The sequence below is a fragment of the Podarcis cretensis genome (genome assembly GCF_951804945.1).
Source record: "Podarcis cretensis genome assembly, chromosome: 1".
Classification (NCBI taxonomy): domain Eukaryota; kingdom Metazoa; phylum Chordata; class Lepidosauria; order Squamata; family Lacertidae; genus Podarcis; species Podarcis cretensis.
In genome coordinates, this window is record NC_137170.1 from 121,029,852 (window position 1) to 121,054,405 (window position 24,554).

General features: G+C 44.1%; 1 protein-coding gene across 1 annotated transcript; it reads right to left on the bottom strand.

The window, feature by feature from the left end:
• Positions 1 to 972: 972 nt before the first annotated feature.
• GORASP2 (golgi reassembly stacking protein 2) lies at positions 973 to 24,222 on the bottom strand. Its single transcript, XM_079980651.1, has 10 exons — positions 23,940 to 24,222; positions 14,801 to 14,881; positions 13,083 to 13,286; positions 11,687 to 11,773; positions 11,179 to 11,309; positions 8,313 to 8,445; positions 7,944 to 8,064; positions 7,326 to 7,403; positions 5,137 to 5,247; positions 973 to 2,099 (listed from the first exon to the last, which is right to left on the bottom strand). Exons 1-10 carry the CDS (start codon positions 24,000 to 24,002, stop codon positions 1,735 to 1,737), a joined length of 1,374 nt encoding a protein of 457 aa, XP_079836777.1. The 5' UTR covers positions 24,003 to 24,222; the 3' UTR covers positions 973 to 1,734.
• Between the last annotated feature and the right edge of the window lie 332 nt (positions 24,223 to 24,554).

A 24,554-nucleotide genomic window follows, 5' to 3' on the forward strand; every position in this document is an offset into this window, starting at 1 on the left:
CTGCCAATGGTAACCAGGCCAATTGGGTGAAGACAGGGTAAGTTACACATTGACAAGCTGCATTATCTTTTCCTCCTCTGTGGAGCTAGTGGTAGTGTTAGCACTGAATGATCTCTGCAGCTGAGACGCAAGAGTTTGTTATTCATTACATGCTGCAGTCTGTTTGAAACGAATAGATGTGTGACCTGGACAGCTCAGTTGGTTAGAGCATGGTGCTGATAACACCAAGGCTGCAGGTTCGATCCCCGTATGGCATGGCTGTATATTTCTGCATTGCAGGGAAGTGGACTTAGGAGTTGGAAGGGACCCTGAAGAACATCTATGATTCTATGACTGGGCACGCAGAGGATCCTCTTTCTTTCTGCAAGGTAACACCCCTCCCTTAAAAGAGCAAAAGCTGTAAAGCACCTGTTTGCCCAACAAAGGGGTATCTGCTGGAGTAAGGGGAGTCATTTGGCGTGCCATTCCTAGTTTCTGCTTGGCACGGTCCATGCAACGTCCAAGCCAAACACCTCAAAATTCAGGTCAGCCAAGTGTAGTCAGCATCTACTTAACTTATTGAACAGCCTTTTATATGAACCCTTTAAAAATGTGGCATTTACACTCCTATTTGGAGTGGACTTAATTTGACATTTGAAGAACTGCGAGACTGGTTTGCACTGCAGACAGAAGGGACACAGAAACTATTTATTCAGCAGTTAGTTGTCCTACCACCTCGCAAAGAGGCAGTATTTATTGCCTAGAAATCAATTTAAGATGGACATCCTACAAATACTTACTTAGGAGCGTGGCTCGCTGGAATGGTGGTAGGCTTGGACTTTGCAAATCAGTCATTGGGCTTTAAAGAGAACAGATTCTCCATCTTCTGGACACGAGTCCAAGTTAAATCCAGCTATAGTGAAATGTTTCTTCACCCCCAAAGATAGTTTGCCGATTTCCTAATGCAATAAAAGGTCTCGTCGTGTCAAAAGATAAAATTCTCAGAATTTATTGCCATTATGTAAGCTCTCTCCATACAACTATCTTTGTTTTTACAAAAGTCAAAGTTCCACCCCTCCTCCCTTTGAGCTATGTCCAATGTTAACGGGAGCGTTTTCCTTCTGATTTCTTCAAAACGCCTTTCGACAGTGGGCTTTATAAAGCAAAGCAGTGGAGGTTAAGGGGTAAGGGCTGGCAGAAGCTCAACAGAAAGTCTGTGTACAGGCAGGTTTAAAATGATGCTGAATTGACAAGTCGCACTCTGTGACATTTTTAATATAAACAGCTTTAGTTCGAAGGACTTTATAGAGCTAAAATGTACAACCTGGACAAAAGACCTCTGTCCTCTCACAATTCTTGCAAAGTACAAGAATAATGGTTCTCAAATGCCATAAGCATGAACTGCTTCTTCCTTTTTACAGAAGCAAAACTTGGAGGCAGGAGGGAGAAGCAAGGAGGCCTACAGAATTCAGATTAGATTTTTTAAAAAATACCTCAATTTTTGGCAGTTGAGGTCTGCATATTCTTCTACGTTGATTTTTTTGTTTTGTTTTGTTTTAAATAGAAGCACCTCCTTCCCATCTCCCCATCCCCACACCAAGCTCCCTGTAAAAACCCCAGACCCTTAGTATATTTACAGGAAACCTAACTGCAAAATACAAACTAGCATGAAATTAATGGTAGTTTGCATTTCTTTTAATATTTATCCCACAGCTGAATAAATACACCAGGCCTCATCCAACTAAACATTTGAAGTTATGATGATTCAGAAACAGCTGCCTCCGTCACCAAGGATGCTGGTTTTTCATTGAATGTGGATGACCCATCCCCTCTGTCTTCAGGAGTGGACGCCATGGCAGCAGGAGCACCGAGAGGAGGAGTGGTAGTAGCCATCGTCGTTGCAGTAATAAGAGGAGGAGGAGTATCCAGGATAAATGTGGAGATTTGTTCCACGCCTACTGTAGTGCCCGGATTAACAGGTAAGCTCCCTATCTGAGGAGCGGAGGATAGTAGATCTGCAGGCCGGGTAGACACCTCAGTCACCATTGGAAACTGCGCGAGAAATTCTGGTGAGATTCCAGAAAGGTTTAGGGAAGGCAAGGAAGGAAGCGGTGGCAAACCTAAGAACGTGGAAAGGCAAAAAACAGATCACAAACACACATTTTACACTAGGGTATTATATGCATATGCATTTCCTCCCTTAGTTTATGAAACAGATACAGTGGTACCTCAGGTTACAGACTCCGCTAACCCAGAAATAGTACCTCAGGTTAAGAACTCTGCTTCAGGATGAGAACAGAAATTGCACAGCGGCAGCAGGAGGCACCATTAGCTAAAGCGATACCTCAGGTTAAGAACAGTTTCAGGTTAAGAACGGACCTCCAGAACAAATTAAGTACTTAACCCGAGGTACCACTGTACTTAATTCGTTCTGGAGGTCCGTTCTTAAGTACAGTGGTACCTCGGGTTAAGTACTTAATTTGTTCTGGAGGTCCGTTCTTAACCTGAAACTGTTCTTAATCTGAGATACCACTTTTAACCTGAGATACCACTTTAGCTAATGGGGCCTCCTGCTGCTGCTGTGCCGCCCAAGCACGATTTCTGTTCTCATCCTGAAGCAAAGTTCTTAACCCGAGGTACTATTTCTGGGTTAGCGGAGTCTGTAACCTGAAGCATATGTAACCTGAGGTACCACTGTATTCTAAATGGCAGAACATATTTAAAATGAATATTGCATGCCGAGAGCATTCAAAGCACTTTACATGTTAGTAGTAATTAGGCCTGGGCAATGTAACTGACACATCGCCCAAGGCCGGTTTGGGAGCGAGAGTGTGATGGTGCCTGCACCGGGTGTGTGGGTGTGTGCTTGCCTGCAACTCCCACTGGGCGCTGGCAGCAGAGGGACGCGGTTGTGCCCGGTGGGAGGAATCAGCAGCATCAATCCTGGCCCCATGAGGCGCCATGGTAAAATTGCCGCTGCTCCCGCCAAGGCAGTTTCACCCCAGCACCTCGCAGTTTGTTCCTCCCTCTGTTTTTCAACACTGTGATGTTGGGCTGGTGGTACATTGCAATGCTGAAAAGCTGACATTGCCCAGCCTAGTATTAATCCTTACAGCAATGTGGTATCATCCCCAATGTTGGAGATAGGTGGCGCATGGATGCCATGCACACAAGAAAAAACAGGCTTAATTGAGGCGACCTGCCAATGTGAAATTTTGGGGCAGGGTTCTTTTGCTTCACAGCTTGGTCCCCTAGCCCTTTTACTGAACTAGACATCTACCATCCTATACAGAGATGGTCATGTCTCTTAACCCCATGCTGCATAAACTGTAGTCAAAATCTGCCATCGTATGGAAGAGCAGCCCCCCCCCCCCCCCGCACACAGATACTTTGTGTGAGAAGGCTTCAACTTTACGCCAAAGACATTCTTATACAGAAGATTTCACATTCCCTTTTGCGGCTCATGTGGTGCAAGTGAACAAACGACCATTAGCCCTCGTAAGTAGAGTAACGTGCAAACAGTTTATCATTCCATGTCCACAACTCTCCTTTTCACACAATGACTAGAAAGCAAGACTGACTCTTTTTTTCCTGCTTCAGCACAATACAGAGTGCATATATAATACTCTATTTCCAGTAAATGTGGCCTAACTGGTTATGATTCACAATACACAAGAGTGTCACACCTAGTCCAGTTCTAGAAGATTTTTTTTAAAAAACCTGTATGGTTGTTTTCTATCATTCACCAGCCAGGCACCCCCAAACTCAGCCCTCCAGATGTTTTGGGACTGCAATTCCCACCATCCCTGACCACGTTAGCTAGGGATGATGGGAGTTGTAGTCCCAAAACAGCTGGAGGGCCAAGTTTCGGGGTGCCTGCTATATGTCAACAGAAACTGTATTCAACTAAACATCAGTTTCTATTCTTTAAAATATGCTTCCTGAATACGTTAGCCTTTTAATCGGTGCAATTCTTGCCTTCAATAATACGCTTATTGCACAGGGTGAGAATGGTGACTTTTGATCTTTCCTAGAGTCCAAATCCAACCCAAGTGGTCAATATTAACATTCACGAACATGTAAAGTCTGTATGCATTTTTTTGCTCCAGCTTTTTCCCCTCCTCCAAACCGCCATTTCAGAGCACTGCTATGTTCAGAGCTATGAATACTCTGCACACAAGGAAAGAAATCAAACAGCGATTTTAACCATTTTTCATTAATAGGTCCAGTTTTGCTAGAGGGCGATGTGGTGTCCAACCCACTGGTTGCTTTTTTTTTTTAGCAACCCTGCTGTCTTTCTGTGATTTTGGCAGGCATTGCCTGCACACTTTCAAACATATGTACTAGAAGCTTGAACTTTGTTTTAGAAAGGAAGTCTGAGGTTTTCAGGAAGCTGAACTCTGCACCTCATGCTGCATAAACTGTAGTCAGGACCGCCTCTCCTGGTCTGCCCCGCAGAGGAATAATCATAGTTTAGAGGTCCTGGGCCCTAAGGAAGTCATATTATCCTCCACCAGGGCCAGGGCCTTCTCAGTGATGGCTCCGACCTGGTGGAATGCTCTGTCCCATGAGACCAGGGCCCTGCAGGATTTAACTTTCTTCCGCAGTACCTGTAAGACAGAGCTATTCCGCCTGGCTTTCAATTTTAACTTAGCCCTTTTTTATTCCCTTCCCTTCCCCCCCCTCCCCTTTTTACGAAGATTACCTGCTCTGGGATCCCACAGCTAATTCTCCCCTGGTCTCCTCCCTGGCCCAAATAGGACTAATTTAGCCAGCTAGCCCTGGTGATCATCTAATGTTTATTGGATGGATTTGCCCCCTAAATTGATTTTTGAATTCTGAATTTATTGTTATTCACATTTTATACTGTATTTTATGCTGTTTTTTGTTGCATCAATTAAGTGTTTTAAATTTGCTGTTAGCTACCCTGAGCCTGGTTTTCTGAACCGGGAAGGGTGGGGTATAAATAAAAATTTATTATTATTACTGTATTTATTATCCTGCTTTTTCTGAACTCTTTGCAGAACTGTGGGCAGTCTTCCTACCAAATGTCACAACGCTATGCTCACTAGCTGCACTGAAAGCACTGCATAACTGTATCGTACTTGCTAAGATTTGGTTTATCAAAAGCCAATAAACAAGTCTGCAGAAACTTACCAGGATGTCCTATGTCTGCTAACCCAGGACCAGGCATTAAGTTTGGGGCAGGTAAGTTAAGGTTTGGGATATTACCGAGGTTGGGAAGTCCAGTGGGTAATGGCATCAGTCCTAAAAATGAATGGGGAAGGAGAAAGGGAAATGAGTAACCAGGTACAGTGGTGCCCCGCAAGACGAACGCCTCGCAAGACGGAAAACCCGCTAGACGAAAGGGTTTTCCGTTTTGGAGGCACTTTGCAAAATGAATTTCCCTATGGGCTTGCTTCGCAAGACGAAAATGTCTTGCGAGTTCCTGCGGGTTTCCCCCCCCTTTTCCTAAGCCGCTTATCAGCTGATCTGCTGATAAGCCGCTTAACAGCTGATCGCTAAAAGCCGCTAAACTGCTAATAGTGCTAATCCGCTAAGCTGTCAATGGGCTTGCTTCGCAAGACGAAAAAACCGCTATACGAAGAGCCTCACGGAACGGATTAATTTCGTCTTGCGAGGCACCACTGTACAGTATGGCCATTAAGATTTCAAAAGCTTGACAAATCAGATTCAAGGCAGAGAAAAAACCCAAACTTTACGAGACTGAATTTACATGTCCAAAAGTCACTGGGTCAAAGGAAGCATGTTCAGTGAATACATTCTCAACTGGATCAGGAACCACGTGGATCAGATGGTAAAAATTTAGCTCAACAAAGATGGCTGCTTCAAGGGATGAGTGTTTCTTTGAGGGGCTATACTATGACCTCCCCCACTGGTTCTCGCAAACAGGCAATTGGTGCTGTCGGAGTTGACAACCTCAACTATCTGATGGAGATGTGGTGCTGCAGATGCACATAAAAAGCCAACGTGTATCTGTGTAGCAGCTTAACAAGCAGTGTGCGAATCTGTCTACCATGGAAACAACTGCATTCTGGCAATTTTTTTTTTGCTGGATGACGTCTGTGTGAATGTTATACATACTGTTGTAACTCATGTCGGGAAGGTACCGTAATTTTTGCTCTATAAGACTCACTTTTCCCCTCCTAAAAAGTAAGGGGAAATGTGTGTGCGTCTTATGGAGCGAATGCAGGCTGCACAGCTATCCCAGAAGCCAGAACAGCAAGATGGATTGCTGTTTTCACTACGCAGTGATGCCTCTTGCTGTTCTGGCTTCTGAGATTCAGAATATTTTTTTTCTTGTTCTCCTCCTCCAAAAAGTACGTGTGTCTTGTGGTCTGGTGCGTCTTATAGAGCGAAAAATACGGTAGTTTCCTTTGTGGCTGTTGGAAAATTATGTGCGTAGGCCAACAAATAAAATCAAGGGTTAACGGTGTACAAGCCACACAGTTTTGACTCCCAACTAAAGCTTGATGGATGGCAATGTGGTCTCCGTAGCAACATCTCCCCTCGTGCAATTCCCTGTATTTTAGAGTTTTTAAACAACAGATTTTATCTTTTTATGAATTCAAAAATTTAAACACATTGCAGGAGCACCAGGAACATTTCATTCAAAAGCCAGTTAAGTGTTCTTACAAGCCTCGCTTCACTGCAGACCCGTGTAAGGCAGTTTTAATTGGGCCTAAATGGTGGAGCAGCTAAAGCTTTTCCTCATCAGTTGGTAGGTGCCACTATTAAGTGGTGTGACTGTGCTTAAGGGCCTTCGTATTTTTTTGGTTATTCTGGTTCTGGCATGTTGGTGAATATCAAATGAAAATATTTATTTTCCTATTTCTGAAAATCAAATCAAATATTACCATATTTATTAAAAACAGGCTCTTATTAAAATTATAATTTTGCATTTCCCAGCACCTCAAAAAGATGCCTATAATGCGGCAATATGCAAATGTACATACATTTAATTAAAATCATATATTGGGCTACTGCTCTGATTTTTTAGAAATATTGTGCGCATCACCGACATTAAATTAGAATCAGTATACCTCTAGCCCATGGATGTGAAAACCCGTACATTTCAAACTACAATTGTAGAGGGGGAGGAGATAACCTCAAATTTAACCACCTATATTTGCCAATTAGAGCACTGGCAGAATTAGTGACGGCAATACACTTGCGGTTTGAAGTTCTAGTACAGCCTCTGCCTACCTGCAGTGGACAATCTCCATCAGATTGGAGAAGGTTGTATTAATGCACCGAACAAGGAAAAACCCATACACTTGCGCCTCTTGAAGAGATTGCTTCATTTTCATTGTGTTACCACTTACCTGGCAAAGTTACTGCTGGATTAACTGGAGGAAGAGTCTGACCTGACTGGGGAGGCAATAATGGTACTGTAGGAACACCTAAAAGGGAAAAAAGGCCAACTTTTTAAATCTAGAATGCCATCTAGATTATACCAGACAAAACTATTTGTCTATCCAGCCTAGCATCATCTGCTTCAGAACTCTCTGGGGTTACAAGCAGAGGATTTTCCTATCACCTACATCAGGCATAGGCAAACTCCAGCCCTCCAGATGTTCGGGACTACAATTCCCATCATCCCTAGCTCACAGGACCAGTGGTCAGGGATGATGGGAATTGTAGTCCCAAACATCTGGAGGGCCGGAGTTTGCCTATGCCTGACCTACATGATTTCTGCACATTGCTCCCTGTTCTTTCACTGAATTCTACCCACGGGAATCAGGATCCCACCTTTCGTGAAGATCCGTTCCATTCCGCAGCCCCAGGAATGTCCCACTTTGCAGTGTCTTGGCACAAAGGTTCGCGAGGCCTTGGGTTGTTGCTTTTTACCCCACGGATCTTGAGTAATTGGAACAATAAACTAAGCTCATCTCTGCTTGCTCTTTCATTCGGAAATATCCTAATGACATAAAAAGACAAACCTGTATTGAGCATGTTAGGGACAGCAGGAGTTGAGCTAATGGAAAGCCCAGCCAGAGCCTGTTCGGTTCCTGTGGTTCCAGGTGGTAATGAAGGTGGAGGGTTCACCGAAGACAGCTGAACCTTATTGAAAACGAACAAAAGACGCCATGTTGTAGAATTGCTGCTTTAGTGGGATTCCCAAGAGCATAAAACTCAGTAAGGATTCAGCTTCAAGAGAGCAATAGCAAATGTATATACTTGGAAAGGGACATGCAATTGTGTCTCTGCAGTATCACATTTTACACTGCTCCTGCAGGGATGGAAATCTGACACATCTGTTAAGGACTGGAGGGCAAGTTACAAAAATAAAATAAATCGCTGCAACTCACTTCTGTAAAGCCATCTTTGAGTGGGGTAATAGGTGAACTAGACAACTGTCCTGGAAGAGAAATCTTCTTTCCCTCTTCAAAAGGGCGCGTCGGTATTCGATGCAAGTAACCATAGCCAATGCCACAACCGAGGCTTTTAAAATAGAAACATATAAGGTATTAGAAAGTACAAAACAAGGTGTTTTATCCTGGGTCAAAACAAAATAAAAAAAATCCTTCCAGTAGCACCTTAAAGACCAACTAAGTTAGTTCTTGGTATGAGCTTTCGTGTGCATGCACACTTCTTCAGATACCTGTCTTTAAGGTGCTACTGGAAGGAATTTTTTAATTTTGTTTTGACTATGGCAGACCAACATGGCTACCTATCTGTAACTTATCCTGGGTCCTTTACCAAAGAGTTGGTGCTTTGGAAATATACCGTATTTTTCGCTCTATAACACGCACCTGACCATAACACGCACATCGTTTTTAGAGGAGGAAAACAAGGGAAAAAACATTCTGAATGAAACAGTGGATGTATCATTTTTGTGCTTCATGCTGTGGCCACAGACATGTGATCTGATGGTGAATTTGGGGTGACCTAATGCAAAGATCCTGAGGATCCATGTAGATCCATGCTTTTTAACCACGTTTTTGCACCATTGCAGCCCCAGGCAACAGTGGGTGCGTGATTTTGGGGGGGCAGGCTGTAGCCATGGACATGCTATGTGATCTTATGGTGAATTTGGGGTGACCCAATGCAAAGATCCTGAGGATCCATGTGGATCCATGCTTTTTAACCACATTTTTAGTGGGGAGGGAAGGAAAAACACAGAACGGACAAGGAGCACGAGAGGGGTGTGCAGAGAAGCAACTGGCTAAGAATGCAGGAGAGGGGTATAACTGGGAGGGAGGAAAGGAAGGCAAAAGTTTTCTCTCACCTACCCACCCAAGCCAGCCAGCTCGCGCTCTCTCTCTCTCTCCCTCCTGCATGTTTTCCCCTCTGCTTGCCTGGAGGGGAGGGGCTTTCCCTGCTCTTTGTTCCGTTTGAGCAAACACAGCAAGGAAACAGAGGTGGGTGGGCAGTAAGACCCTGAGGCAGAATGCAGGAAAGCAGCCACTTCCTCTTTTCAGGTTTCCCTTCTCCGAGACACGCGATTTGATTTTTTTTGCCTCCCCTCGCGTCATTTGGCTCCAGGGACCACACATTCGCTCAATAACACGCACAGACATTTCCCCTTCCTTTTTAGAAGAAAAAATCTGCGTGTTATAGAAGGAAAAATACGGTACATGGTGCTTTGTCAGGATTCAACTCTAAGTACATCTAGTTCATTTATGAAGCTAGTGCACGATGTATGTTTGCCACTGCAAGCCATAGCTAATTCAGTGGCTGCTGCTCCAAGCCAAATTCTCAAAGAGACACATAAAAGACAAGATGGTAAAACAATACGAAAAACTGTTAACACTAAAAAGAATGACTAATGGCAACTGAATGTCTGGATGTAAAGCAGCTCTTGACCTGAGCTAGGAGCCAGATGAACAGCCTTCTATAGACAAGGCCTTCTCAGTGGTGACACCCCATCTCTTGCCATTGCTTGCCTAATCTCAAATGACACGGGGAATCTGAAGGAGGACCTCTATTGCAAATCTGTAATGCATGGGTAGCTTCTTGTGGAAGAAAGCAGTTACTGAGGTCCGCAAGCTATGTATTCAATGGTTAACTGAGAGACAAGATTATTGAAATGAAGCACATGCACACACCCATTACAGTGGTACCTCTAGTTACGAACTTAATTCGTTCTGGAGGTTAACCTGAAACTGTTCTTAACTAGAGGTGTGCTTTCGCTAATGGGGCCTCTTGCTGCCGCTGCGCCGCCGGCACACAATTTCCGTTCTCATCCTGGGGCAAAGTTCTCAACTCGAGGTAACTCTTCCAGGTTAGCGGAGTTTGTAACCTGAGGCGTTTGTAACCTGAGGCATTTGTAACTCGAGGTACCACTGTATATGAAATGCTGTTGTACAATTAAAAAGGGACCCCTGACCATTAGGTCCAGTCGTGACCGACTCTGGGGTTGCGGTGCTCATCTCGCTTTATTGGCCAAGGAAGTCGGCATACAGCTTCCGGGTCATGTGGCCAGCATGACTAAGCCACTTCTGGCGAACCAGAGCAGCGCACAGAAACACCGTTTACCTTCCCGCCGGAGCGGTACCTATTTATCTACTTGCACTTTGACGTGCTTTCCAACTGCTAGATTGGTAGGAGCAGGGACCGAACAACAGGAGCTCACTCCGTCGTGGGGACTTGAACCGCCGACCTTCTGATCTGCAAGTCCTAGGCTCTGTGGTTTAACCCACAGCACCACCCGCGTCTCGTTGTACAATTACAAGAGTTATAAATCGCTCTACCATTTTGTCTCCGTTTGGCTCAATATACAATCCCCTTTCCAAGTTAGATATCCCAGAGTATCCAGATACCACAAGCGATTGCCAAGCTACTTGTTAACCCAATATGCTGGGGGGGGGGGGGAATCCCTATTATTACATTATCTTCAATGTACATAAAATAAGTGTTAGTAAGTGTTTACTAAATGGAAGGGCGTGGGTATCCCCTCAATCACTCATGTTTCTATACATTAATCCAAGGAGAAATTCTGGAGCATATGAGAAATTTTGCTATACAGCAGATTCGTGCACCTGCTCTTTCCTTCCACAATTGTCATGGCACACCTTGGTCTATATACAGACAGCTGTGGGAAAAAGGTGTTGGGAGCCTCAGCACTCTGCCACCTCAAGCAGAGGACAGAACTGCACACCTATGCAACAAGTGTACACTTAGCGTGGAAACAGTCCAGAAGCTTAATATTATTTTTCTATTAAGTCAGCTTACCTTCCTTCTCCACCCCAGGCCGAGTTTGGGGTAATGACCACTTCTCGACAATTATCAGTATCTGTGTTGTATACGTAAAGTTTTAATGGTTTGCCTTCATGAGTTTCAATAAGGGAGAATAAATCCTCGGACTGGAAGGAGAGGGGGAAAAACGGTTATTTTTCTTTGACACAAGCTAGTGCCCTCAATATAATATCTTAGGTCTACTACGGCCCTTCTAAACCCACTGAGCAATGCTCTAGATTCCGAAGTTGAGAACTGAGCCTGCTGCTTATGCAGAAATAGAGACTGGAATGTTGCAAAGCCACAAAATGAATCTCCTTGGGAGTTTGCGCTAGCTCCACACAATTACAGAGAAAGAGCAAATTTCGAATTCCCAGGTTATTTATGTCTACTGAAAGGGAAAGATCTGCAGGACACAAGGCAATGCTGAAACCATTCTCAGAACAACTTTCGAGTTAAAAATAGCCCCCGCCCTGGTTCTTTAATAAATGAAATATGTACTTACCTCATTCATGACAGTATCTGCACCAATGATGTAGTCACTATGAGGTCTGAGACCTGCAAGAGCAGCAGGTGAGTTGGATTCAACTTCCTGGTTTCAAGACATAAAATTGAGAGAAGCAGTAGAAGTTAAAACTAAAGTCGGAAAAGTTACAGAAGGCACCACCAATCTTTGGTTAAAAAACAAGAAAACCAAAACTTCAGACCGATTATGTGGGGTTTTTTGGGGTGTGGGGTCCTCCCTTCTCCCTTTTCCACTCAAACTCCCTGGGCAACCTCTGGCTCACAAGTTAATGGTGCCCTTCAGTTCATGCAAAGGTGTGTGTGGGGGGGAAACCCCTCTGTTTGAAATGTATTTTACTAAAAATGCATCCTAGACCTGCTCTGGGCACTGATCTGTTGCCATTGCTCGCCCAGTTATCCAACAAGATTTACTACACTGTCCTTAGCAGTAACGAGAAAAATGGGCACATGCAGGGTATAAAAAGCTGCCACAATATACAGAACCGTGACAGCAACTGAAAGCCGTATGCACATAGACCTCTGCATGTGGAACCACACATGGGCAGCACACTCCTTTTGCTGAAATGATGTACAGTGGTACCTCGGGTTAAGTACTTAATTCGTTCCGGAGGTCCGTTCTTAACCTGAAACTGTTCTTAACCTGAAGACCACTTTAGTTAATGGTGCCTCCTGCTGCTGCCGCGCCGCCAGAGCACGATTTCTGTTCTCATCCTGAAGCAAAGTTCTTAACCTGAAGCACTATTTCTGGGTTAGCAGAGTCTGTAACCTGAAGCGTATGTAACCTGAAGCGTATGTAACCTGAGGTACCACTGTATTGTTATTGGTTGCTTGCACACAGTCTTTGCCCACAAGAACTGCACATGGAAACCTCATTTCAGCTCAGATACAGTCTGCTTGACCTGGATGTGCATTAAACCAAAGGATGAAAATCCTACTGGCTTTGACGACCAATAATTTCACTCAGTGAAGACATAATTCAAGGAAATGGGCCTAATTTAGAGAAAGCTAAAGTTCCTCTAGGACTTGTGCAAACTCCCTCTGGACTGCTCCAACAGCAATCCTACTTGCTATTAAAAACGTGTAAATACCGTTAGAACTAGAAGCATCTGCATATCCAGATTTGCAGGGAATTATGTTTGCAAGCAAAGCAAGCGCTCTGCTACTGAGCCACAGAGAGAGCCATGGTTCAGTAGTAAAGCACACACATCCTTTTACATGCCAAGGGTCATGGGTTCAAACCCTGGTCTCTCCACGTAGGAGTGGGAGAGACTCCCTGCAGAGCTACCAGGCAGACAATACTGAGCCAAGAATGTCCTCTTGCCTGACTTTCTCTATGGCAGCATGATGTAGAAAAGCTTCTACCTGCTTCTACTTACCAGCACATGCCACACATTCTCGTTGGCCCCGTCAAAGCTGCAGAAACGGATGCTGACTCCCAGTAGGCCTTGCCCACCCCAGAGGTTGCTGGGAGTTACCGATGTCTCTCTCAGCTCCAGGGTTTTGCTGCTGTATACGAGCATCTTCACGGGCTTCTCCACATTCGCTTTCAACAGATCCTTGAGCGTGTCATTGTCTTTGTTCTAGGAAAGGCATATAGGTATCGTTTTCAGAGTTCCTTTGCAATTACATTCTTCACTGTAGCGGCATATAAGCACTTCAAAGTTTCAGATTGGAAAATTATAGAGAGAGAAAATGATTTTTTAAAAAACACATTCAGCTATTGGAATCCTTGCTCATGACAGCAATGTGGAGTCTAGCTCAATGCCATGAAAAATGATGGGACATCTGCGCAACTGGGGAACTCTGTGGCATGGCAAGAGACAAGGCTTGGAGCCACAAGCATGTCACGTACCCCACCCCAAGTTCCCAGCGCATAAGGTTCTAGTGGCAGAAGTATTAAGTTCCCACATTTTAAGAACTCAGTCCTCTAATTAAAAGGCTTCTTCTTGGACTGCAATCAGTCCCCTTAACGCTTTGTCAATTCAAATTCTCAAGTTCATGCTCTGAGCTTGAATGAGGCAGATCGCCACAAAAGTTGTACTCTGGCGACGAAAGTATTGGGTTGGATCTAGACTAAATTAGATGGGAGTCCCATTGGCTTCGAAAGGACAAGCCATGATTCTAGCTGCAATGATTTCAAAGGGATTTAAGTGCAGTTAAGTGTGGAGCCAATCAATTTTCTCGGTTTTGAAGACAGCTATTATTTGATTTGTATGCTTTGTTATGCTTTACATTAAAGACATAATACAATATGCACAAAGAAGTCCTATTTGAATATTTGGTGCCATTAAAAAAATACTTGACTTAACATTCCTGGAAGCGGGATGAAGCGGTAATACTGGTAATGTTGCAAAGTAAGTAAGATATCACAAGTTCATCGTCCATATCTGTTGTACCTGCACAAATTCTTCGCTGCTAATTATTCCCAATATCCTTCATTTCAGCTTCCCTGCTTCTTCCTGCAACTTTCACTGGTATAGTGAAAATGAAACTGGGATACTTCAGTTCTGCTTGTCTCTTTCGCTCCAGAAGGCATAGGGGGAAAATCCAGACAGAACCACTGTCTTTCAATCAGACACCCCAACTTTGTTCTAATACAGGCTTCCTCAAACTCGGCCCTCCAGATGTTTTGAGACTACAATGCCCATCATCCCTGACCATTGGGTCCTGGGAGCTAGGGATCATGCAAGTTGTAGGTCAAAAACATCTGGAGGGCCGAATTTGCGAAAGCCTGTTCTAATGTAATCATAGAAAAGGTTCCAGGGCAGGAGCATAGGAACCAAAAATCTTCTTTTATCAATAACCCACTGTTATGGATTTATGCCTGGAGTGATGCGCTTCTGTTGGCTACTCCAATTCGAAAGCCATGGAGAGCCTAAAATAGCTAACATAATTTGAACCTCACTCAAAAATACTTTTAAGGTGGATCATGGCCTTTTTTTATTGCGAGGAGTTCTCCCTGGACTAAATCCAGCAAAAAAACATAAAATATATATTATCAGGTTGTAAAGTTAAGAGAATTGATTTCTGGTTCTCAGATATGCACCCTACAAGCCTAAAACCCACGGCAACTTTAATTCAGGAATTAACTTACCAGTCTCGAACCATTAATTGAAACAATGAAATCAAAGAATGGCTCCAGTCCAGCTCTATGTCCTGGTGAATTTTCTTGCACCTGCAAAAACAAACATTACAAGAAAAATTAGGAAGACAATTCAATAGTTTTGAGAGCCAGTGGAAAAAGCCTGAAATTTCCAGCCAGGGAACCCATAAGGCAGTCACTAGATCGCTGGAAAAACCACCAGTAAGGTTACTACAAATGTAAAAGCCCACCACTTTTTCTCATGTCAAACCCTTCTTCCCAGGCATCCAGTATTAAAGGATACTTCACCTCAACAGAGGAGGCAGCAAGAAATCTATTTTTTGTTAGAAACAATATCTATTGTTTGTTAGAAAGTATGGCTGACTACCAAGCCCGGCCAAAATGCACGGTTCCCTATTCTCAAGCCACCAATGTCACAGCGACCTTCGTAAATCCAGAATTGGAGATGGCTGCTCAAGGATATTGGCAGCCCTTGAAAACCAGCTCTAATTAACTTTTAAAGAAACGTAGCCTGTGCCGTGCCTCTTCCGTCAGTACTGTACAGTACTGTAAATTAAAGTAGTGCAAACAAAATACAGAAGGCTGTTGGTTTTTTGTGTGCCACACTACAAACTGTAGAATCCATTACACCCCACAGAATCTTTTAAAAATAAAGAACAAGCTTCCCTCATCTGAATAGCTGTTTGTAGCAAAGGAAGGCAATCTCAGGGAACTTCCTAGGAACAGGAAGTAGGAAAATTAAAAGTGAAGGTGGACCCAAAAAATTCATTTTGCCAATCCAGTGTATGCTGGCATGACAGGACAAGGCTGGCTTGCATGTTTGTCTAATCTAGGTAGATTATTTTTAAATCTCACAATTCAGTGAAGCAGCTAAAGGGACAGGACTAGCAAAATACTGGCCTTAATTAGACTGATCAGGCAAAGTGTTGCCCAGAGAACATTCTCAATTGAAAAATAAAGGGATCTAATAGGGATAGCAAAATGTTCCCAGAAAAATGGACAAAAGCTTACTTTCAAAGTGTTGGTGCTGACCTTTAAAGCCCTAAATGGCCTCAGACCAGTATACCTGAAGGAGCATCTCCACCCCCATCATTCAGCCCAGACACTGAAGTCCAGTGCTGAGGGCCTTCTGGTTGTTCCCTCATTGCGAGAAGTAAGGTGGCAGGGAACCAGGTAGAGGGCCTTCTAAGTGGTGGCCCTGTGGAACGCCCTCCCATCAGATGTCAAGGAAATAAACAACTATCTGACATTTAGAAGACATCTGAAGGCAGCCCTGGTTAGGGAAGTTTTTATTGTTTGATCTTTTACCGCTTTTACAGTGGTACCTCGGGTTAAGTACTTAATTTGTTCCAGAGGTCCGTACTTAACCTGAAACTGTTCTTAACCTGAAGCACCATTTTGGCTAATGGGGCCTCCTGCTGCTGTTGCGCCGCCGGAGCATGATTTCTGTTCTCATCCTGAAGCAAAGTTCTTAACCTGAAGCACTATTTCTGGGTTAGCAGAGTCTGTAACCTGAAGCGTATGTAACCTGAAGCGTATGTAACCCGAAGTACCACTGTATTGTTATTATTAATGTTCTGTTGGGAGCCACACAGCGTGCTTGGGGAAACCCAGCCAGAGTAGGGTATAAATAACTTCTTCTTCTTCTTCTTCTTCTTCTTCTTCTTCTTCTTCTTCTTATTATTATTATTATTATTATTATTTCTTCGCTGGTTTACTTGCTATTACTCAAAAGTAGCTTCATTAATACTGGCTGCATGATGACATCCCCCAACCACTAGGAAGTTTGCTTGGACTTTTGAAATTTCTCCAGCTATTTCTGACATACAGTACTTTCAAGCCTATCTTCACAACAAATTCTGTTAGAACTGACAAGCTGGTAAAGTGGATTTATTTACATATCTGTCTTAAAGATGTTTTCTTAAGAAACAGATCTATTAATTTCAATGTGACTGTGTTAGAGCTTTAGGGTTTTTAACTACTATGCATCTAGAATGAGAGAATTTGGAGTTCAGTTCAAGTGACTCAAGTTACCACCTTCAAAAAGCTTTTAAAAGGAATTTTCCAGAACATTTATCAGCTGCAAAATGCTGAAGAGAGATTTTTTTTTTGTAGTGCACAGGAAGCTTAGTGTAATAAAGTGTTTCAACAAAATATCTGCAGTAAAGGCAATTCTTCAGTTAGTACCATGAAAATTGATTGTCAGATTGCTTTAAAAATATATTAAAATATTATAGGATTCCAATGAACACTTTCAGAAACAATCTATTTTTTCAGGAGAAAAGGCTTTGTAAGTGAATTGATCCAATGGTTACAAGAAAATAAATCACCTATACTGAGCAGTGATCCCCCGCCCCACCAGTACAGCTAGTCAATTGTTTTAGCTTATTTTATAACCATTCCTTTCTAGACCAGTTGTAACAGAAGAGCTGATGAAAAAGAAAAAAAAAAACCCAAACCAACACAAAAACTTGCATTAATGTCCTTCTTCTAAACCTCTTCAGCATAAAATTACTTTACATGCAAGAAACCTGAAGCCGTTATTTTTCCCTGCTGTTAAGTAATATTGCAAAATCAATATAGAATATACACATCACTTTTTAACTACCACAAGTAGGTCTTATGAGGACTTCTGGTTGCTTCACTATTCCATTTGCAAAGTGCAGATATGCATATATTTCAATACTGTACAAGACTGTATATGCAGGAATTAAATATCGCATACAAGCTAAATATTCTGCAACCACTTCTTCCAGTTCCTCCCAAGTTTAACAAGTTTTATTCCTAGCTTGCCAAATAAAAACTTTTTTTCAGGCTTTGGTGGACGTCCAGAGAAAAGCATCAAAGGCAGAACATACACACGCTTTCTCTGAAAATCAGCTCCTTGCTCAGCAGGAAGCTGGTACACATTCTGCAAGCATGGATGGAACAACCTTCCAAACAGCTTACCCCAGTTATACCTGTTTTAGATGTCTATGGGACAAAAAATGGGAAATCACTCATTAAACAGGACGGGCAAAGAGTAAAAAGGTAAAGGACGCCTGACAGTTACCGTAAGTCCAGTCATGAATGACTCTGGGGTTGCAGCGCTCATCTCTCTTTACTGGCAGAGGGAGCTGATGTTTGTCCCCAGACAGTTTTTCCAGGTCATGTGGCCAGCATGACTAAGATGCTTCTGGCGAAACCAGAGCAGCGCACGGAAACGCCATTTACCTTCCCGCCGGAGCGGTACCTATTTATCTATCTGCACTTTGACGTGCTTTCGAACAGCTAGGTTGGCAGGAGCTGGGATCGAACAACGGGAGCTCACCCTGTCACGGGGTCTGAACCACCGATCTTCTGATTGGCAAGCCCTAGGCTCAGTGGTTTAGACCATGGCGCCACCAGCATCCTGGTACTCCTGGTTAATGCCATGACTGAGATTCCAGAGCAACTGAGCTGTGAGCTCAGTCTGATATGACAAGAGTAAGAACTGCTGAATTCCATCCATCCGCTTTACAGTAACATTTCCTTTTAAGAGTGCCACTGCAAGAAATGAAGCCTCTCCAAAGAGCTGAGCTGGTGGTACCACATTAATGCCATATTAATCCATAACTTCACTCAGCAGCTTCACAAACATGAAACAGTAAAGGATGAGCCTCCCCTTTCTGTCCTGACCATGTCTTATAGCTGATTCCCAGGCACTAACCGGAACCTCACTGCCAAGTATGAACCTCACTTGTTTAAGCAGAAACAAACATTGCCTTCCAGGTTCTACTGTGTTGTTAATGTTTCAGTCTATGAAACTTTGGTAATGTCTATTCAGTTACTGCCAATTTCTAAGCAAAAGCACTCCAGATCTGGAGCTGGAAAGCAGCAGTTGGGAGAACGTCCAACTTCTTACTCTCAGGGAGATGCTGACAATCGAGAGCACAAGAGACATGGCGCCACCTTGCAGCTTTCCTGCAACACACCTCTTCGTACTGGTGTATGAGTGCTGCAACCCCATAGTTGCTTTTGACTGGACTTAACTGTCCAGGGGTCCTTTACCTTTTACCATATTGTAGAAATATGTACAACTAGCAGGGCTAAGAAGTTACTTCTGATAATTTCTGCGATAAAACACAAAATCAGATTTAGTGTCTTAAAGAAGACAAGTAATGTGTTCAAGAACACATTCAATAATGCATCAAGACTGCAGGCAAGAATTCACCTGATAAGTCCCCTCAGCGGAAGCCTTGAACAAGAACTTCCGTTTGCGCAATGAGGTTCTCCCCTCCCGGTTCCCACTGGCTTGGCAGATTTATGCCCACTGGCCTGGCAGATTTATGGGTCTGGATAACCCCTGGAAGAGTGTGCAGGGGTAGGAGAGTTATGGCAAGCAAAAATGCTTATGCCAAGGAATAGTGCAATACTGAATTCCTCCCTTTCTCTTTGCCGGAGGGAAAATAATTAAAGAATGCTATCATCCGGAACAAAATGTAAAATTTTAACAACATATGTCTATATGAAAGAAATCAGATGAACATCAGAAGCACCTTCAACAGTATACTGTAACAATAACATTCCTCAAATTATTATGCATTATAAAGGATGAAATTAAATATAGAACTATAGCCATTAGCGTCCGGCGTTAGGGCTAAAACAACACATTAAGATTACTTCTTGCTATCTCAAGGCCCCAGGGCAAATTATAAGAGACCCTTCTCACTTCATTCTAAGAAGGCGATGATATGCATTAGGTAGTAACCAAAGTGGCCTGCTCATATCTCAAGCAACGCTATGAACCTAGTCGTTCCCCATCCACTACACCACATTAGCTCACAAACACACTGTGAACACCTACACACGCTGGGACAAGACTCTTCTACAGAATCTAGGTATTACTCTTCTACAAAACAGAACTTTACTATGTGGCAAACTATTTTGGTGACTATCTACAGTACCATACAAGTCAGGCAAGAACATGTTGGTAGGGGAGATCACATCAGTAATTAAGAAGCAGCTTTCAAAATGTGACTCAATGAATGGTGAGCCATAATTTCTTTCGACAAAATGACAGGCCTTGAGATGCTGTAAACTGTCAAACAACTAAGCAAAGCAGGTAAAGAGAAGCGCACATCCGAGTTGCTTGAATGCTTTATTTATGGTTTACCGATGCTGTTTTAAATTTTGTTTCTGCCTACATTTCAATAGTTACATTCCCTGTACCACATATAGCTAACAAGGGACACGGATGGGACTGTGGTCTAAACACCTGAGCCTCTTGGGCCTGCTGATTGGAAGCCCAGCAGTTCAAATCTGCGGTACGGGGTGAGCTCCCGTGGCTCTAACCCAGTTTCTGCCAACCTAACAGTTCAAAAGCACACCAGTGCAAGTAGATAAATAGGTACTGCTGCAGCGGGAAGATAAAAAGGGTTTCTGTGTGCTCTGGCTTTCGTCACAGTGTTCTGTTGCGCCAGAAGCAGTTTAATCATGCTGGCCACATGACGCGGAAATCTGTCTGTGGACAAATGCTGGTTCACTCAGCCTGAAAAGCGAGATGAGCGTTGCACCCTATGGTCGCCTTTGACTGGATTTAACTGTCCAGGGGTCATTTACCTTTCCCATATAGCTAACAGCTATGGGTTTCTTCAGGTGGAAAGTGATTATTCCAAATAAAAAAATAAATGAGTTTCTGCAGCAGTGTGACATTCCTTTTCACACTTACAGCTTTTCTTCAAGACTCAGGACAATACAGTATCAAAGAGTCATTGGTCATATTTGAGTGTGCTTTGAAGCACCAAGGGTAAAATGCTATGAATACAGCACACCAACATTGCTATATAAATTATATTCATGTGCTACCAATTAACTTTTTCTGGGAGAATTGCTTTTAAGTTAACTGGATTGTCCACAATCAACAATGTGATTATGACTTACCTGGTCTGCATTGGACTAGAACAATGAAGTAGCAAGGACCTTACAAAAGATCCTTATCTCTTTTATACTTCCTCACACAGTGAAAAATGAGTAACTGAAATCAAGTAAAGTTATTCATCTTGAGATGAAACACCTGATAAATGAGCTCTACAAAGAAGCTTCAATGGAGTGAAAGTTCTGATAGTGAAATCAGCCACTATTTTCAACTTTCGTAGTTAGCTTGAAGCTAATGAACTAAAAACAGATATATTTATCTTCAAATACACCGTTATTTGTGCAGGAAATAAAGCAAGATTTTCTATTATGAAAAAATGCACTTTTAGAAATATAAAGATGCAACTTCTCCATTACACTCCTGAAAAGAACACTCATGTTGTTTACAGTGGAGAATTTGAGGTCTTCATATTAGTAAACAACCAAGAAAGGGAATTAACTTTTTAATCTTCAGTGATGAATATTCACCTGTATCACCTTAATGACTAACAAATCTATTATGGCCTAAATGTCTGTGAACTATAGCCCACTCCATCAGATGCATATTTTGAGTTACAGATATTTTGTTGTTGTTTAGTCGTGTCTGACTCTTTGTGACCCCATGGACCAGAGCACGCCAGGCACTCCTGTCTTCCACTGCCAGTTACAGATACACACACACTCACACACACACACAGTTTGGAGGGAACATAAGCAATGATATCAGAACAAAATGTTATGTAGAAAGCACAGTGGTAATTACATTATTAACAGTGACCACTGTTGAAGGTTAGTAACATAATTATCACCATTTGTACTTTCTGCATTTCACTTATTTCATACCAGTGTTTGCACACGCCTAAACATATTCCAAGCATATATATACACCTGAAACTCAGGATGACACTTTATGCAGCTAATGAAGTTGCCTGTAACCCAAAAATGCTTCTTATATCATTTTTAAAAGTGTTAGTTGTTAAGGTGCCACAATACCCTTTCTAGGGTTTTTGTTTTTTTGTTTTTTGCTGCAAGACTAATGGGCTTCCCCACACTTCTGCTTGTCCTGTGGCTAGAAAGCATGGGTCCAAGAGATTTTGTGCTTGTCTCGTTCAGGTCCAAGTCACTGACAAACGTCAATCCCCCAAAAACCTATTGAGATTTATTCTGATTCAGCAGTAAACAGCGGGTTTTCCCAAGGGACAAGTGTGAGGACGAATCCTACCAAGGCTATCCCTCTGGAACGTATTAGCTTTTGACAATTCTACGAGATGTTCCTTTTGGTTCAACACTTCCCCAAGAGAAGGAAGGCAGATCACGCTGGACACTTCAGAAGTATCAAGGTCATAATTTTCCTTACAGGATCTCAAGACTACAGCATCAGACACCATCTCTTTCTAAGTACAGTGGTACCTCGGGTTACATACGCTTCAGGTTACAGATGCTTCAAGTTACAGACTCCGCTAACCCAGAAATAGTACCTTGGGTTAAGAACTTTGCTTCAGGTTGAGAACAGAAATCGTGCAGCAGCAGCGCGGCGACAGAGGGAGGCCCCATTAGCTAAAGTGGAGCTTCAGGTTAAGAACAGTTTCAGGTTAAGAACGGACCTCTGGAACGAATTAAGTACTTAACCCCAGGTACCACTGTATAATCATTGAACGACACTGTGAAATTACTCAAGTGATGGAAATAAAGATACCCGACATGTAGACTATGCAGTAAAACAGAATGCATGAGTAGCACAATCAAAATAGGGACCAAGGCTAGACAGAAGCAGCATATCAAAGGTGGGCTAGTTTGGGCTAAGAAAACTCTGGACTATTTAAGTATATAAATAGAAATGGTGTGGGAGATAGCATGCCATTACACTCCCAATCCAAAATGTACTCAACAAGCAGCGCGACCTGCTTCTGAAAAAGGCTATATAGGAGCAGACTGGTGGTCACTGTTCAAAGTGACTGTGCCCCAATAGTTACAGAGGTGCAGAAGGCTGGAAGGAGATTCTCTCCAAGAGAATCATCAATGTAATTGATAAAATCCTGCTTGCAAGTTCTTTACCCATGCGGTTCCCTCAAAGCACCAATGTGGGGTAGCATGCACATGGTGTCCAACTAAGGCCTGGAAGACCAGGGTTCAAAACCTCTCCTCTGCCACGAAGCTCAGCGGAGTGACCTCGGTGGGCCAGTCCTCTATCTCCCTGCCTTAGCCAACCTCGCAGGGTTGTTGTGAGAAGAAACCGAGGGATGGAGGCATAGCTGTCAACTTTCCCCTTTTCTTGCAAGGAATCCTATTCGTAATAAGGGAATGTCCCTTAAAAAAAGGGAAAAGTTGACAGCTATGGAGGGAGGCTGGGAGAGAACCACTTACCAGCTTCTTAGAACTGAAGGTATAATACAGTGGTACCTTGGGTTAAGAACTTAATTCGTTCTGGAGGTCCGTTCTTAACCTGAAACTGTTCTTAACCTGAAGCACCACTTTAGCTAATGGGGCCTGTCGCCGCCACCGTGCTGCCAGAGCATGATTTCTGTTCTCATCCTGAAGCAAAGTTCTTAACCCGAGGTACTATTTCTGTGTTAGCGGAGACTGTAACTTGAAGCGTCTGTAACCTGGAGCGTAACCCGAGGTACCGCTGTAAAACACAGCAACAGCGACAACGTTTCAACCCACCCAAACCCCCTTCTCTCCCCAGCAGCACGTACTCGACCACGCAGCCCAACCAAATAATAATAATAATAATAATATTAATTTATTGATACCCCGCCCTCCCCAGCCAAGACCGGGCTCAGGGTGGCCCTCTCTTCCAAGTTTAAAGGAGGGCAGCTCCCCCCCCCCCGCAAAAAAACCCACACCCTGTTCTGGAAAGGCAAAGTGGAGAAACGATCAGCTTTGCAGAGGGCCGGGCTGGTGCGGCGGTGGCGGGAAAGCCATTTTTGTTCCTCTGTGTGTCTAACCCTGGAGGGCACAAGGAGACGATCGGCTGTGGTGGCCACGATTCCTGCACTGCAGAGGCGGTGGGGGGGTGGACTAGATGACCCTCGGATCCCCCTTTCCCAACTCTGTCCTATTATATCCTCCTCTGTCGCCCCGTTCCCAGCCAGCCAGCCAGCCAGCCAGGCCGAAGCCCCCCCCACCCCCCCCAGCCCCGGGTGTCTTCCTCCTGCGCGCATTCCCACGTACACGCCTCCCCCGCCCGCGCGCATTCCCACGTACACGCCTTTTCTCTCCCCCCTCCCCTTGCACGCCCAGCGCCTTCTCTTACTCGCAGGACGTGGTAGCCCTCGGTGCCCCCGCCGGGGATCTCCACGCTCTGAGAGGAGCCCATGGCTCAGGCCCGGAGGACGCTGAGGGAGCGGCGGCGGCGGCGGCGGCGGCGGCTGGAGCGGGGAGGGGGCGGTTGTTCTCAGCACACACGCCCTCGCCCGGCTCCTCCTCCTCCTCCTCCTCGCCGCCACCGTCACAGTATTAAGGACGTGGCACTCCGTCGGGCCGGGGCCGCCGGGTGCGCAGTTGGCTGAGGGTGGGGGGGAAGGAGAAAAAGGGCACACACAGAGAGGAGGCGCCGCTGCGGCCGCTCCCGCGACAGCGCCACCTGCTGGGCGCAAGCGCGCTCGCTCGCTCTCTCTCTCTCACACACACAGAGACACCTATGCACACCAGCAGGGCAGGAAGGAAGACGGCTCACCCGCCTCGGCCCCGCGGTTGCTTATGGGAAGTCAACCGGAAGAGGAATTCAATAAAAGGGGCCGTTTCTACGGATCCCCGCGAGGGACGCAATTCTCGACAGCTGCGACGTCGCTTCGCTCGCCGGAAAGGGGTTCTTACCGTAAAATGCCGTGGAGCGGCGCGGTTACCGTAGTTGCTGCTGCTTCCGCCG

Excerpts from the sequence above, each read along its gene's own strand:
- GORASP2 (XM_079980651.1), bottom strand. The coding sequence starts at position 24,002 with ATGGGCTCCTCTCAGAGCGTGGAGATCCCCGGCGGGGGCACCGAGGGC. Across the intron at positions 13,287-14,800 it reads CAATTAATGGTTCGAGACTG|AACAAAGACAATGACACGCT; the intron begins GTAAGTTAATTC and ends TGCCTTTCCTAG. Across the intron at positions 2,100-5,136 it reads AGCAGACATAGGACATCCTG|GTTTGCCACCGCTTCCTTCC; the intron begins GTAAGTTTCTGC and ends CCACGTTCTTAG.